The following is a 13,265-nucleotide window of genomic DNA, read 5'->3' as shown; positions in this document are numbered from 1 at the left end:
ACACCTAAGATATTGCTGAATGGACAAAATTCAGAGAACCATGGATGAAAATGATATGATGAAAAACAGCCATGTCATGTTTGTAACCTAACCATATAAATTTAAAAAGTACTTAGCACTTAGTCATGGTGAAACTTCATGGTAATTTTGTTTTCTGGCATTTTACTATGAAAACTGGCTTAGAGGCATAACCAACTTTCATAAAGGACTCCAAAATTTCTATGTCTCTCATAGAATTATTATGTTTTTGCTAGTGATCTCATTCATTGATTCCAGTAACTTTATCTACATTAATTTACTGTGATTCTAAAGTAAGCTATACATGTTTCCCTTTGCTAGTTGTACATATTGGGTTTGGATAGAGAGCTCTCAATGCTATTGATAAATGTATTACTAAATGAGTAAAAGATAGCAACAAATTTTCTTTCTATGTTCTGACATATCTTGTCTCTTTTTTATTAACACATTACACTCAAGCATACATTCAAAGGTTGTAAAATTAAAAGAAGCTTCAAAAAGATGGATCAGATTCCAAGTAGCAGATGTTACCATGAATATGCAGACATCTCAACATATAGACATAAAATTCAACTATTTGCAGGTCAACACGCAGACAGTATGAGAATACATAAAGACCAAACAATCGAATTTCTTCATCATCTGACTGCAAGGAGTCCAGGTCTGACCAGACTATGGAATCTTCATTTTCTTGAATTGCAGGATTAACCTATTGACCAGAAATGACAGTTACTTATTATCACTGTTTGTATTCATTTTACCCTTTCCCTTCTGAGTGTTGAATCACACTTAAGGAAATGTTATAATGTAAAATTTCTATTATAGGCATGGTTTTCATGTTTCTATCACAGTACACTGTAAATCTTTTTGTCATCTAGAAGCAAGACATATACATCTTTTTTGAAAACTAAATTGATGTTAGATGAAGTATGCCCCTTGCAATTATATGGATGGAACACCAGGTTTCTGCTACTTAAGCATAGACTTGTGTGTGTTCAAGAGACAATAGAGGAACTTGGAGGTACTTGGGTGGACTTCACTCAGCTTCGAAAAGGGCCTGCCCAAATGACTTTGAGGAATTGCTATATTTTTGTCTACCTTGTCATGGAGAGTCTTAATACAATGTTTGTTCTTGTAACATCAAGTGTTTCAAAATTTATAATCCCCTACAGAAGTCACACCATTCATAAAATAGAAAACTGGAGGGTAAGAAGATTGCTCACCTTGGGTACTACCTTCATGATGTTCTCTAGAAGGATTTTGTGTTGGGCCTCAATGGCTTTGGCCTTTGAGAGGATAACATCAGGGACTCTTGGCATTGCACTGAGTTCTGTCACTAGGTGTTTCAGAGGGTCTTTCCAGGCACGCAGTATACTGAATGTTATATTCAAAAAGTCTTCAAACTATGTAAAAGTTATTGAACAATCGCATTAAGATAAGCAAGATAAAGAAGAATTAGTTACACATGACTGTTAATCAGAGAACATAAACTAATATACCAACTTGTTATTCTTCTGGAAAGGTATAATTTTCTTGAGATAAAAATGATGCAGCAATGTAAAAGTTAAAATATTAACCTGAGTTTTCAAAACTGAAACAGCTTATGCAAATAAAAGTTTCTGTGAACTATATTATTGAAAACATTCTGTTTTCTGTCTGAAATTCTAGCATCTGCCTACCAAGTAAGTCGTTATACGGTTGATTGCTTTGCTCATCCATGAGACCGCAAGGCTTTCTTGAAGTGAGGAAGTGCCTACTGGACTAGCATCAGTAAGAGAGACATTACCAGTTTAAATTGAAAACCATTTAACTCATATTTATCACACCAGTAACTAGAATGTTCATAAAATACTCATTATGAACTTTAGCATATTAATAGAAAGGTGCCTTGAAGACAACCTGTCATTATTAAATATGCTTTCACAGTCTACAGCACTCCCTCCCCTTGTCTCTAACAGAAAAAGAACACTGTTGACAAGTATACCTGAAGAACTATGGGCCTCCTTGCATGTACAGATACCACAGTTAAATTTTGACCTTTATGTGTCAGGATTGAACCTCATGGCTGATTTTAAATGTTTGCTATGTTGATGTCTTTTAATTAATCCAGTGATAAGGAGAATGAAGAACAGAACAGTGTTCAATGGACACTAGTAGAAATGTGAGAAGTTTATGAAGGAGAGGAACAGTTGAAAAAGTTAAAGCAGTGCAGGTTGCTGTGGCCATATGAAAAAAAGTGAGGGCTTCGGCTTAATGAAACTCAAAACTCCATTGTGACTGGGCTGGTTGATGATACAAGTTCCACAAAACATTTCAAAGTATTCATTTTCTTATCCAAGCTACATTTTGGGGGTATTAATTGAAGCCATATCAATAAACTGCTTTCTGACATTTCTACAAAAGACTAAGTCTTCAGAAACAGCATGTCTCCTTCTTACCTTCCTTTCACTTTATTAGTTTTAAGTGATATTTAAGTTAATCAATTGGAGGGTAAGTTATGGCCATGGATAAAAAAGGAGAGTCATAAAAAAAATTTAGTGAGAACTGTTGTGACCTACAGAACTTCTCATCACAACTAAGGAAATGCATTCCTCTGGGGAACAATAAATTTTATAAGACTCTATTGTCCAGGTACTCTCAGTTAAGACACAGAAGAATTATAAAATCAAGGAGATTGGAATACAAAGGTAAGAAGCAGATGTAGAACCAGAATATTCCTGGGATTCAAGAAGAATTAGCTTGGTGGTCAGTGGCAAGCCTATCAATGTGGAGACAATATTAATTTACAATAGACAACTGGGTTTGCATGCTTTTGGCATAAATATGAATTTGTTTTTAAAAATAGGTGTTCAATTTCATTCAGAGTTTCCTATAGGGTTATAAGTCAATTCCCAGCCCCAAGACATTGTTAAAAATAAGATCTTTTAAGTGGTCAGTTTATAGACTTGCTACAATATTATCTTATAATTGATTTCCTTTATAGTTTACCAAATGGATACTATGGTTTCCATTTCACTACTCACTTCTCCTAGTAGTCCCTGCCCTTCTGATTACCACACCCCTGCCATTGCTGAGAAGAAGCTAGAGCATGACAAAGCGAGGTACTGCTTCAGCTAATGTTTGGGTGAAATGCTGAGGACACACCGAGGTCTTGCGGACTTCAGCTTTTGTTTCTGGAGTTTTGATGGAAAGAGTGTGGCACTTGTTGAAGACATCATCCAGTTTCATTTCCTTATGCAAGCTTATTAGCTGAAAATGGTAAAGAGGAAATTTGAGTTAATTGTGACTTAAACATTGAAGAATAAAAATGAACATGTGACCAGTATATTAATATATGTAATAGATGTAGAATTTTTATAAATAAGCAGTGTATGAAATATAAAATTAAGAGACTCTTTTATCTAATATTCCATTTAACTCAGTAACTTTAGTTTACTTTTCACCTAATTTACTAATTTATCATTCCCTTTTCCTGTTATTATTCTATTGTTCTGTCACTAATTTTAAACTTTATTATATAAAGTGAAGATAACACCTAAACATGACAAAGGTAAAAACAATGAACATTTTAAGATTATCTTTCAGTGTGATTTGAGTATAATTCATAGTAAATATGCATCATAGTTCATTAATTTCTTGTTTTCTTCTACCACAAATTTATTTTTCAGCTAACTAGACATTATAAAATTATCCACTTCTCCCTGTTTCCAGTGAATATATACACCTATTCCATTCAAAGTCTACTATAAATCCTAAATGAAATTGTGTTAATTATAGTAAATTTATACATAAAATTTGGCCAGTTTTGAAAATAATAAGCAATGATGAAATTCAAAAGAATATACTAATTAAGGTTATATATTATTGAATATATAAATCAAAATTATTTTCTCCTCAAACATTTTGTGCCATGAGTATAGATATTTAAATAATAAACAAATTTGAGAAAGGTTAGTCATCTTATCCTTTGCAAACTGTATTCCCATAAGCTGCCCCATTTTTATCCTGCTTTTGGTGGCTGAGGCTTCCAGTCACCTGTGCAGGTGTTTAATTTGAATTGGTTCCTCACTTTTGCATGTAAGTGTTAGCATGGATGCTTTGAGCAGAAGAAGAGTTCAATAAGTTTAGGCACTTACAATTTTACTGAATGTTCTTGAAGAGAAATTGTTGTAGAACTAAAACAAAACAGAAAAATGAAATAAAATATTGAGTATGAGTAAAAAGCATGAATACATTTTGTTGCAAATATATAGATACGTTTTGTGGGTACCCCTATTTTTGAAGCCTTGTCTCTTGACTACTTGATGGACCATGACACAGATAACATAGCCTGTTCTTACCTCTAACTCAGTCCTCCCATTGAATAAACTCATGCACTGGAAACCTTTTAAAAGGGACTTCTAGCCTGAGGGGATCCTGAGAAGGGGGTATATCTATTTCCCTTCTTGACAACTTACAAGTTTAGATTAGCTCTATGTATTCCTTCACCTCCCCATAATACACTACTATATAATGTCTGATGTGTGTTAACTGAATTTGCATGGCATGAAGGCCAGCCTGATGCAAACAAGGAAAGGAAGTCAGAGTTCCTCAGCAGCTAGATGTTTTAGGTTTTGGTTTATGACTGTAAATTTAAGAAAAGGCTTTCTTGTGTGTTTTTAGAATAGAGACAGATGATTATTTCTTTCTATTTGTGTGCCTGTATGTATCTGTGTGAGAGTGTCTCAGACCCACTGGACTTACAGAGAATTGTGAGCCATCATGTGGATGTTATGAATTGAACCTACATCTTCTGGAAAAGCAGCCACTGCTTTTAATCACTCCAGTTTAAAATAATTAAAATTATTGAATGATTTTATAAGTCTCAGGGATATTATAGAACTGCCCCATCCTCCTTTACCCACTTCTGAGTACCACAGGCCATTTGAAAGGCTTATTAGGAACTTATGGTACTATGCTTTCTATTAGACTCCAGTGCAATGTAGTCATCAGCTGGGAAGTTCCTTTTGGGAAAAAGCCAGGAGTTAGTGAGGTACTTACGAATTCCATGCGCATGTCTGTAGCAAGCTTAGTGATGTTCTCAGACAGTGTAGTGGCATTGTCAAACAGGTCCTTGAGGGACACTTCATTTAGGCCAGACTCACTGACATTCAGAGGCACAGAGACCACCTTCTCCCACAGGATGAGGTTTGACACTAACAACATCAGGAGAGTCCTTGCTACACAGAAACACAAGTTCTGCTGAGAACCATTCATTTAAGGTTACTGATGGCATAACATCACTGTCATTTTCTTCTCTTGTATGATGTGGCACTGTAAAACTGTGGTGGTGAATAAACATCTCCCACTGTGATAATGCAACTCAATAATTAACTTGAACATATAGTTTGAGAACTTGGTGACGCTCCCATCTTTAGGCTTCTATCAGATATGATTCTAAAATGTCTAAACATTTGGAGCCTCTGTTAATTAATTGTGAGTGAATAGAAGTCATTCTTGAACTTATGTTGATTTTCAGCTGTTGCTCTCTGCCAGATTTTGTCCTGCACTCCAAGGAAACATTCCATTTTTGCAAGGACCGTATGACACCTTTTACCATGTCTTATTGCCAGGTAGGTATGAACACATGGCTGCCTGTTGCTCAGTCCTGTCATAAAAAGAATTCTGTATACTGACTTCATTCACTCATGATAATAATCCCCCTCAACTCTTTCCCCAAAGCTTGATTTCTCTATGAATGTAGTTTATACTGCAATCCTGAGTAGAAAGGAGCCAATGTGCAATATCAAACTCTCTTGATGAAAGGGAAGCCTTGCAAGTGTAATTGCTGTTCTGTAGTTTTTTGATTATTTGGTGGGGAAGCCTGAATGCCAACATGTGGAAATCCTGCCATATGTGGACATATCTTATGTACCTTGGGCCTTTCTGTGGAACCAAATCTTTCTGTTCTGTTTTTGTTTGGATGGTTCTTTTTGGTTTTTCAAGACAGGGTTTCCTTGTGTAGCTGTAGCTATCCTGGAACTTGCTTTGTATACTAGGCAGTCCTCAAACTCCAAGAGAGCCTCCTACCTCTGTCTCCTCAGTGCTAGGATTGAAGGCATGGGTGCAGAGTATAAGCAGAAGTTATTACATATAAATAACAAATTAAACCTTTGTGCAAATGGACCCAGAAGAGCCACTAATCTTGATTGATCTACTTTCCTTATTTATAAATCAATCACCTTTAAATTTTGAGGATTTTAATTATGACCAATGTTGAGTTTTTATTGTTCAAAGATAAGAAAAAACAGCATGATAGCGTATCAACAATTCACTTTTATATGAAGATGAACCAGGATGTAGACATCAAAATGCAGAATTCATTTACCTTTGATGATGCCAGTTTGTAATAATTTCATTACCCAAAATCTTTGATAAATACAATTAGAATGTGCATTATAAAGTAGGTAATTTGAAAAGCTTATACATTAAAAATATCTAAATTCAAACACTTAGAGCAATTAATATACTGGAAAAACTATGTGCAAAATGAAAATAATTCTATGTAGATAATTCCTACTGGGTAAAAAAACTCATGATATCTCCCCAAATTAATTTTATATACAACAGATATTTATGTTTAGAATAAGTGCACATATTGCTCTTCCATGTATCATCTGAAGGATTTTTAGCAGTCTAGCAGGAGTGCAAGGAGCCAGTGACTTTAGTGTTTCACTTCATATAATCCAATTTATGACTGTCTGAGGTTATGCAGACATATCATGGTATCATGGTTTCTACTACAAGGTATTAGTAATATTCATATTCTTTACTTCAGTCACCTAAGATAATGAAAACTATTTCTAGCACTGCTACCTGACTCCAGACTAAGATTGCTCCTCTTTGAGAAACACAGATACATAAATGTACTTTGCATTGGCTCCTAGAATCATGATTAGAAAGTATTTCCCAGACACAATGAACTTTTCTTCCCTTGGTTGGGTATTATTGACATCTTCCATTCCTGATGGGAAAAGTATAAGACCAGAAAGGTAAACTATGCAAACAAGCTTTGCAACATAATGGAACACTTAAGCTCACTTGATAAACAGCTACTTACTGGAGCATGGTTGAGTCAAAGACAGTGGCATCTCTGCAGAGTCCCACCACAGCTTAGCTGTTGGCTTATGGGAGATACTTCACTGGAACTCTGACTCCAGTTAACTCTCTACCTCTTTTATAGTTGAGCACAGTATCCTTAAGGCTACATACAAGTCAGAAGAAAGGAAGTATTATTTCCCGTTATTTGTTCCCCTCAGGGATTTATGTACTTTAGTTACCATGAGCACTAATATAATTCTATGTGTACTGTTTACCTTATTGTTATGTTGTGAGTAGAATATGAATTTTGTTGTTAGTTACCACAGCTATCTCTCCTTCCCAAAGACTGAGAGCTATTTAGTGCTTTAGGCAAATAGCTATGTCATAGACCTTCATTTTTTCCTTTAGTTTCTTAAAAATTATGATCATTTCTTCTGAAATGTTCAATGCAACTTAGATGGATGTAATATATATTTCATTGATTTTGTCACACTGGAACATATGGCCACAGTAGAAGGCACCTATACTGAGAAATTTTACTCTCATAAATCTTTGGCAACATCCAAGGAACATTGTGAATTATTTGATTTTCTATATTAAGCACATAAGCATGTCCAATATGCAAATACAGATGTATAGGAAGCATAGGAAGTGTTTTGGTAGAGAAATCAGAAATACTTAACTGAACAAGATCAAAAGCTTGCATTTTGAACCTAGAACATTGACAGTCATAGATTTTCCAACCAAGCTTACAAACATCAGCTAAGTTCATGGAACTGGGCTTAAAGCTACTTAAAACATGTTTGATTTGCTTATAACATACTTAACTGTAACAGTCATACTAACAGAGAGTGAGTTTAAACATATGCCTCAATTTGGTAATTACCTTGGCCTGAGCTGATGAGGTCCTTAACTGACATTTCACACTACTGTCCAGCATAGTGACACAGGGTACTATAAAAGTCGGTTGGTACTATGGGATCTTTCTCCCACTGCAAGTCCAATTTCTTATCATGGAAGCAGAATATATGCTATATCACTTTATTATCTTTAATATTTAATTCAGTTAACATCTAATATACTGGCAATCCTCTGTTTTACATAGATAGCCAACAGGACCTGCCTCACTGTTGAACAGCTCATAGGAAGCAAAGTAACCTGAGTTTGGGATTCTTAAGAATCCTGGTAGATTTTCAGCCAGGCCTGGTATAGTACATACTTTCAGATTCTTTCCTGCTGCTATCTTTCCTTTCCCTCTAAAATTTTCTCCAAATCTGTAGGACATTAGATCTTACCTCTGTAAATCTTTACCAATGGAACCCTTACTGATGGGCATGAAAGTTGTTGAAGGGTCAGTGTTTCCTGCTGTGTTAAAACAAGTACAACTTTAATATAACTCAGCATCTATTAGAATCCTTAAAAAAAACAATGGTAATCACAAGGAAAAAAAACAGAAGAAGCAAGCAAGTATGACTGCCTCTTTCAGTTGTGTCTCTCATAAAGAGATTTGCTTATAACAAAAGTGTGTTGTGGGAAACATTACATTTCAAGTGAAAGACCCATATAACAAGAACTTTGCATCTTTAAAGAAAGAAATCAAAGAAGATAACAGAAAGTGGAAAGATCTCCCATGCTCTTGGATAGGTAGGATCAACATAGTAAAAATAGCAGTTTTTCCAAAAGCAATTTACAGATTCAATGCAATCCCCACAAAATTCTAGCACAATTATTCACAGACCTCGAAGGAATAATACCCAACTTTATATGGAAAAACAAAACACCCAGGATAGCCAAAACAACTCTGTACAATAAAGGAACTTCCGGAGGCATCACCATCACTGACTTCAAGCTTTATTATAGAGCTATAGTACTAAAATCAGTTTGATATTGGCCCAAAAATAGACAGGTAGAACAATGGAATCAAATTGAAAACCCTATTATTAACCCACACACCTATGAACACCTGATATTTGACAAAGAAGCTAAAATTATACAATGGAAAAAAGAAAGCATCTTCAACAAATGGTTCTGGCATAACTGGATGCTGGTGTGTAGAAGACTGCAGATATATCCATATCTATTGCCGTGAACAAAACTTAAGTCCAAATGGATCAAAGACCTCAACATAAATCCAGCCACACTGAATCTCTTCGAAGAAAAGTGGGAGGTACCCTTAAATGAATTGGTGCATGAGATCCCTTTGGAAACATATGTTCACTAGCACAGACACTGAGATTGACAATTAATAAATGGGACCTCCTGAAACTGAGAAGCTTCTGTAAGTCAAAGACCATAGTAGTAAGCAAGACAAAAATGGTAGCCCACAGAAGTGAAAAAGATCTACATCAACCCCACATTGACAAATGGCTGATTTCCAAAATATACAAAGAACAAAAAAGCTAGTCACCAAAACACCAAACAATCCAATTTAAAAGTGGTGTTCAGAATTAAGTAGAGAATTATCATTAGAGGAATCTAAAATGGCTAAAAGACACTTAAGAAAATGTTCAACATCCTTAGTCATCAGGAAAATGCAAATCAAAACAACTCTGAGATACCATCTTATACTGGCCAGAATGGCTAAAATCAAAAACACAAATGACAGTCTATGCTGGAGAGGTTGTGGAGAAAGGGGAACACTCCTCCAGTGGTGGTGGGAGTGCAAACTTGTACAGTCACTTTGGAAATCAGTATTGTGGTTCCTCAGGAAAACGAGAATGTCTAACTCAAGATCCAACAATTCCACTCTTATACATATACCAAAAAGATGCACATTCATACAACAAGGACATCTGTTCAACTATGATTATAGCAGAATTATTTGTAAAAGCCAGAACATGGAAACAACCTAAATATCCCTCAACTGAAGAATGGATAAAGAAATTGTGGAACATTTACACAATGGAGTACTACTCAGTGGAAAAAAGACAATGGACTCTTGAAATTCACAGGCAAATGGATGGAACTAGAAGAAACCTGAGTGAAGTAACCTAGTCAAAAAAAGGCAAGCATGATATATAATCACTCATATATGGATATTAGACATTGAGCAAAGAATTACCAGCCTACACTCCACACAGCCAGAGAAGCCAGGAAATAAGAACATTGAGAGAGACATACATCATCCCCAGGGTGAAAAGAGATAAAATCTCCTAAGCAAATTGGAAGCATGGAGAGAAATAGAATGGGAGAAAAGGAGTAGGCAGGAGGTCATGAGGAAGCAGCCAGATTGAGTCAGGGGAAGAATAAAGGAGAGACACAAAAGAGATACCTTAATAGAGGGAGATATTATAGGTTTAAAGAGAAATCTGGCACAAGGGAAATGTCCAGAGACCTACAAGAATGACCCCAACTATCACTCTAAGCAATAGTGGAAAGGCTACCTTGAATGCCCTTTTCTAATAATGAAATTGATGACTACCTTTATGTCATCCTAGAGCCTTCATCCAGTTGCTGATGGAAGCAGAAACAGATACCAACAGCTAAACACTGAGCCAAACTCCTGGAATCCAGTTGTAGAAAAGGAGGAGTGATGAGTAAATGGGTCAAGACCAGGCTGGGGAAACTCATAGAAACTGCTGACATAAACAAGGGCAAGCTCAAGGGAAACCAGTGTAGGACCAGACCACCTGAATATGGGTGTCAGTTAGGAGAACTGGGCAGTCTATGGGGCCCCTGGTAGTGGAACAGTATTCATCCCTAGTGTATGAATGGATTTGGGAGCCCATCCCACATCAAAGGATACTCTTTCAGCCTAGACACATGGGGGAGGGCCTAGGCCCTGCTCCAAATGTTATGTCCAACTTTGAATATCTCCCCATGGAAGGCCTCATCCTCCATGGGTGGGATGGGGGTTGCGACGGGGACTGTGGAGGAAAGGAGGGTGAGGGAACTGGGATTGATATGTAAAAGAAGAGTTTTTTTCTAATTTAAATTTTAAAATAGAGAGAGGGGAAAAAAAGAAAAAGAAAAAGAAAAACAGATGCAACTGCTGCTCTAAATGTATAACATAATTGAAGAGTCATGATGGAAGGAACAAATTATAAGTGAACTTTATCTTCTCGAGGAAAGAAAAGCCTTGGGAGGTGGAAAATTTCCTTTATCACTATTGCCTTATAAAAGGTAAGTCTGGACAAGATGCAGGGGCCACAAGGCAATGTACAAATACTGAAAACTAGAGAACATTCTAAAGAAGCTGGTGTGGCATATGCAAATGAGCCTTATTGAATGTGTATGGTTTTATACATTAGGCTAGGTCCTGGATGGAGAATAGCAGTAGTCTTTTGAGTATACACAATCTGTTTCTCTCTGTGTTTCTAGATGCCATGTGGTGTTCAAGTTTGTTCTACCATGTTATCTTCTGCCCTGACAATGTATCTCTTCACTGGCCATAAATGATAAAGAAAACTGACTACGTATTGAAATTTCAGAAACTGTAAGTCCAGGTATATCTTTCCTATCTTTCTAGAATTGTTGATGAAAAATTTAAGGTAATGCAAAGACTAACAGGTTCTCATCATATGTTGAACTCTTGTGCTTTAAGAGATAGTCTCAAAAAGTAGGACAATGAAGACGAATCTTCTTATAAAGTCAACTGATAGATTCAGGAAAAAAGAAATAAAGGAAGGAAGGAAGGAAGGAAGGAAGAGAAAATAAATAAAATAAAATGGAGGTCTTTAATAATCAGCATAGTATGAACTTCTTCCAAATTTCTCATTTCATAACTCATTGGAAAGAGTACACTTAAATAAGGAAATGGTAATATTACACACAACTAGATATGGTAGTTAAGGCCTTGCATTTTACTCTATACAACATGAATCTGTGCAGTAAAAAATTAAAATAAGCCGCCAGAGCTAATTATTTCTTTTTCTCTGCCCTTCTTTTCCTCTTGGATGGTAAATGAAATGTCAGTTTGGCCTTGTTTGAAAAAAGTAGCTATGGGCTTCTAGTAATCATTCCCATACCCTTTGAGTTTTCATAGATCATGGTAGCATCTACCATACACACACACACACACACACACACACACACATATATATATATATGTACATGTACAAAACAGAAAATAAAGCAGATGAGAATATGCCAGAAGATACCATGTGTGAGCAGGAAAAGCTATACCCAAATATTATGAAGTAAATTAAGATATTCTGAGTGACAACATACTTACTTCTTTGTAAAAGTCAGAGTCATAAATAACAGTGAGCACAGAATTAAAGTGACCACAAAGGAACAAGGGGAAATAATATTTGACATAAAATAATACATTTTTAAGATTAGGATGATTACATTTGCTTTTTCATAGTTTAAATATTTAACAGATTATTGTTAGATAAAACGGGTAAATAATTGTAAGAATTATGTGAGATATGACTAAGGGGGCACCATAACCAAAAATGTAACAGAATAATTTAATTCTATGGGTGTATAATGTATTTTTTTTTTACTGTTCTCAATGTTATTAACTAGTCATAACAAGTTCCAAAATCACTTCTTCAGCATTTTAAGTTATTTTTGTATTAAGTTTTTTTTATTCTCGAGACTTTTATACATATGCATGGTAGAAACAGGTAACACCAGAATGGACGAACTTATTGAAAAATCATAATGCCACCTTGAAAGGTTTCATTCTATTGTAGCTAGTAGCAAATTTCTGCCCTCCTTACAAGAGGCATCGATATCAATGAAGGTCATAACCAGATTGTAAGAGCTTATTGTAAAATATGCCATTGTGAGAAATGGAAATTCCCATGATGCTAACTGGTTTTCATATTTTACATATACCTTTGTATTTGTTTATTGTGTAAAATATTAATGTGAGATATGATACTCAGTTAAATATAATTTAATACCAAGCCAAAAAGATTAATCCATCAGTCCAACAGAGGGAACTATTGTGTGTACAGAAAACTACTTTTCTACTGGATTTAAGCTCATCTCTACAGAATTTACTGTTTGGTACTGTCAGTCAGGCTGAAAACTAGTGGCTAAAGGTGCATGTAATCTCTAGTAGAAAGGCCTTGGCAGTTATGTTATTAAATGGACATGATGTCTGTACAAATTGCCTTCTAAGCATCCATATTTGCATCTATACATTAAAACTCTTATATGTCCCCATGGATGTTGACAAAGACCTATAAAGGTTAAACCACTTACAAATAGTG

General features: G+C 35.5%; 1 protein-coding gene across 1 annotated transcript in view; it reads right to left on the bottom strand.

The window, feature by feature from the left end:
- Positions 1–500: 500 nt before the first annotated feature.
- Positions 501–13,265, bottom strand: part of LOC127229108 (prolactin-7D1) — a 39,666-nt gene continuing 26,901 nt past the window's right edge. The window contains exons 2-6 of the mRNA XM_051194111.1: positions 5,059–5,237; positions 4,155–4,193; positions 3,163–3,267; positions 1,242–1,421; positions 501–727 (exon numbers count right to left, since the gene is read on the bottom strand). Coding sequence (XP_051050068.1) covers positions 512–727; positions 1,242–1,421; positions 3,163–3,267; positions 4,155–4,193; positions 5,059–5,237 — 719 coding nt within the window. The 3' untranslated portion in view covers positions 501–511. The remainder of the gene's footprint in view (positions 728–1,241; positions 1,422–3,162; positions 3,268–4,154; positions 4,194–5,058; positions 5,238–13,265) is intronic.

Source organism: Phodopus roborovskii, unplaced genomic scaffold, assembly GCF_943737965.1.
Source record: "Phodopus roborovskii unplaced genomic scaffold, PHOROB, whole genome shotgun sequence".
Classification (NCBI taxonomy): domain Eukaryota; kingdom Metazoa; phylum Chordata; class Mammalia; order Rodentia; family Cricetidae; genus Phodopus; species Phodopus roborovskii.
Note: the sequence above shows the minus strand (reverse complement) of the source record. Positions and strands in the feature narration are given on the sequence as shown.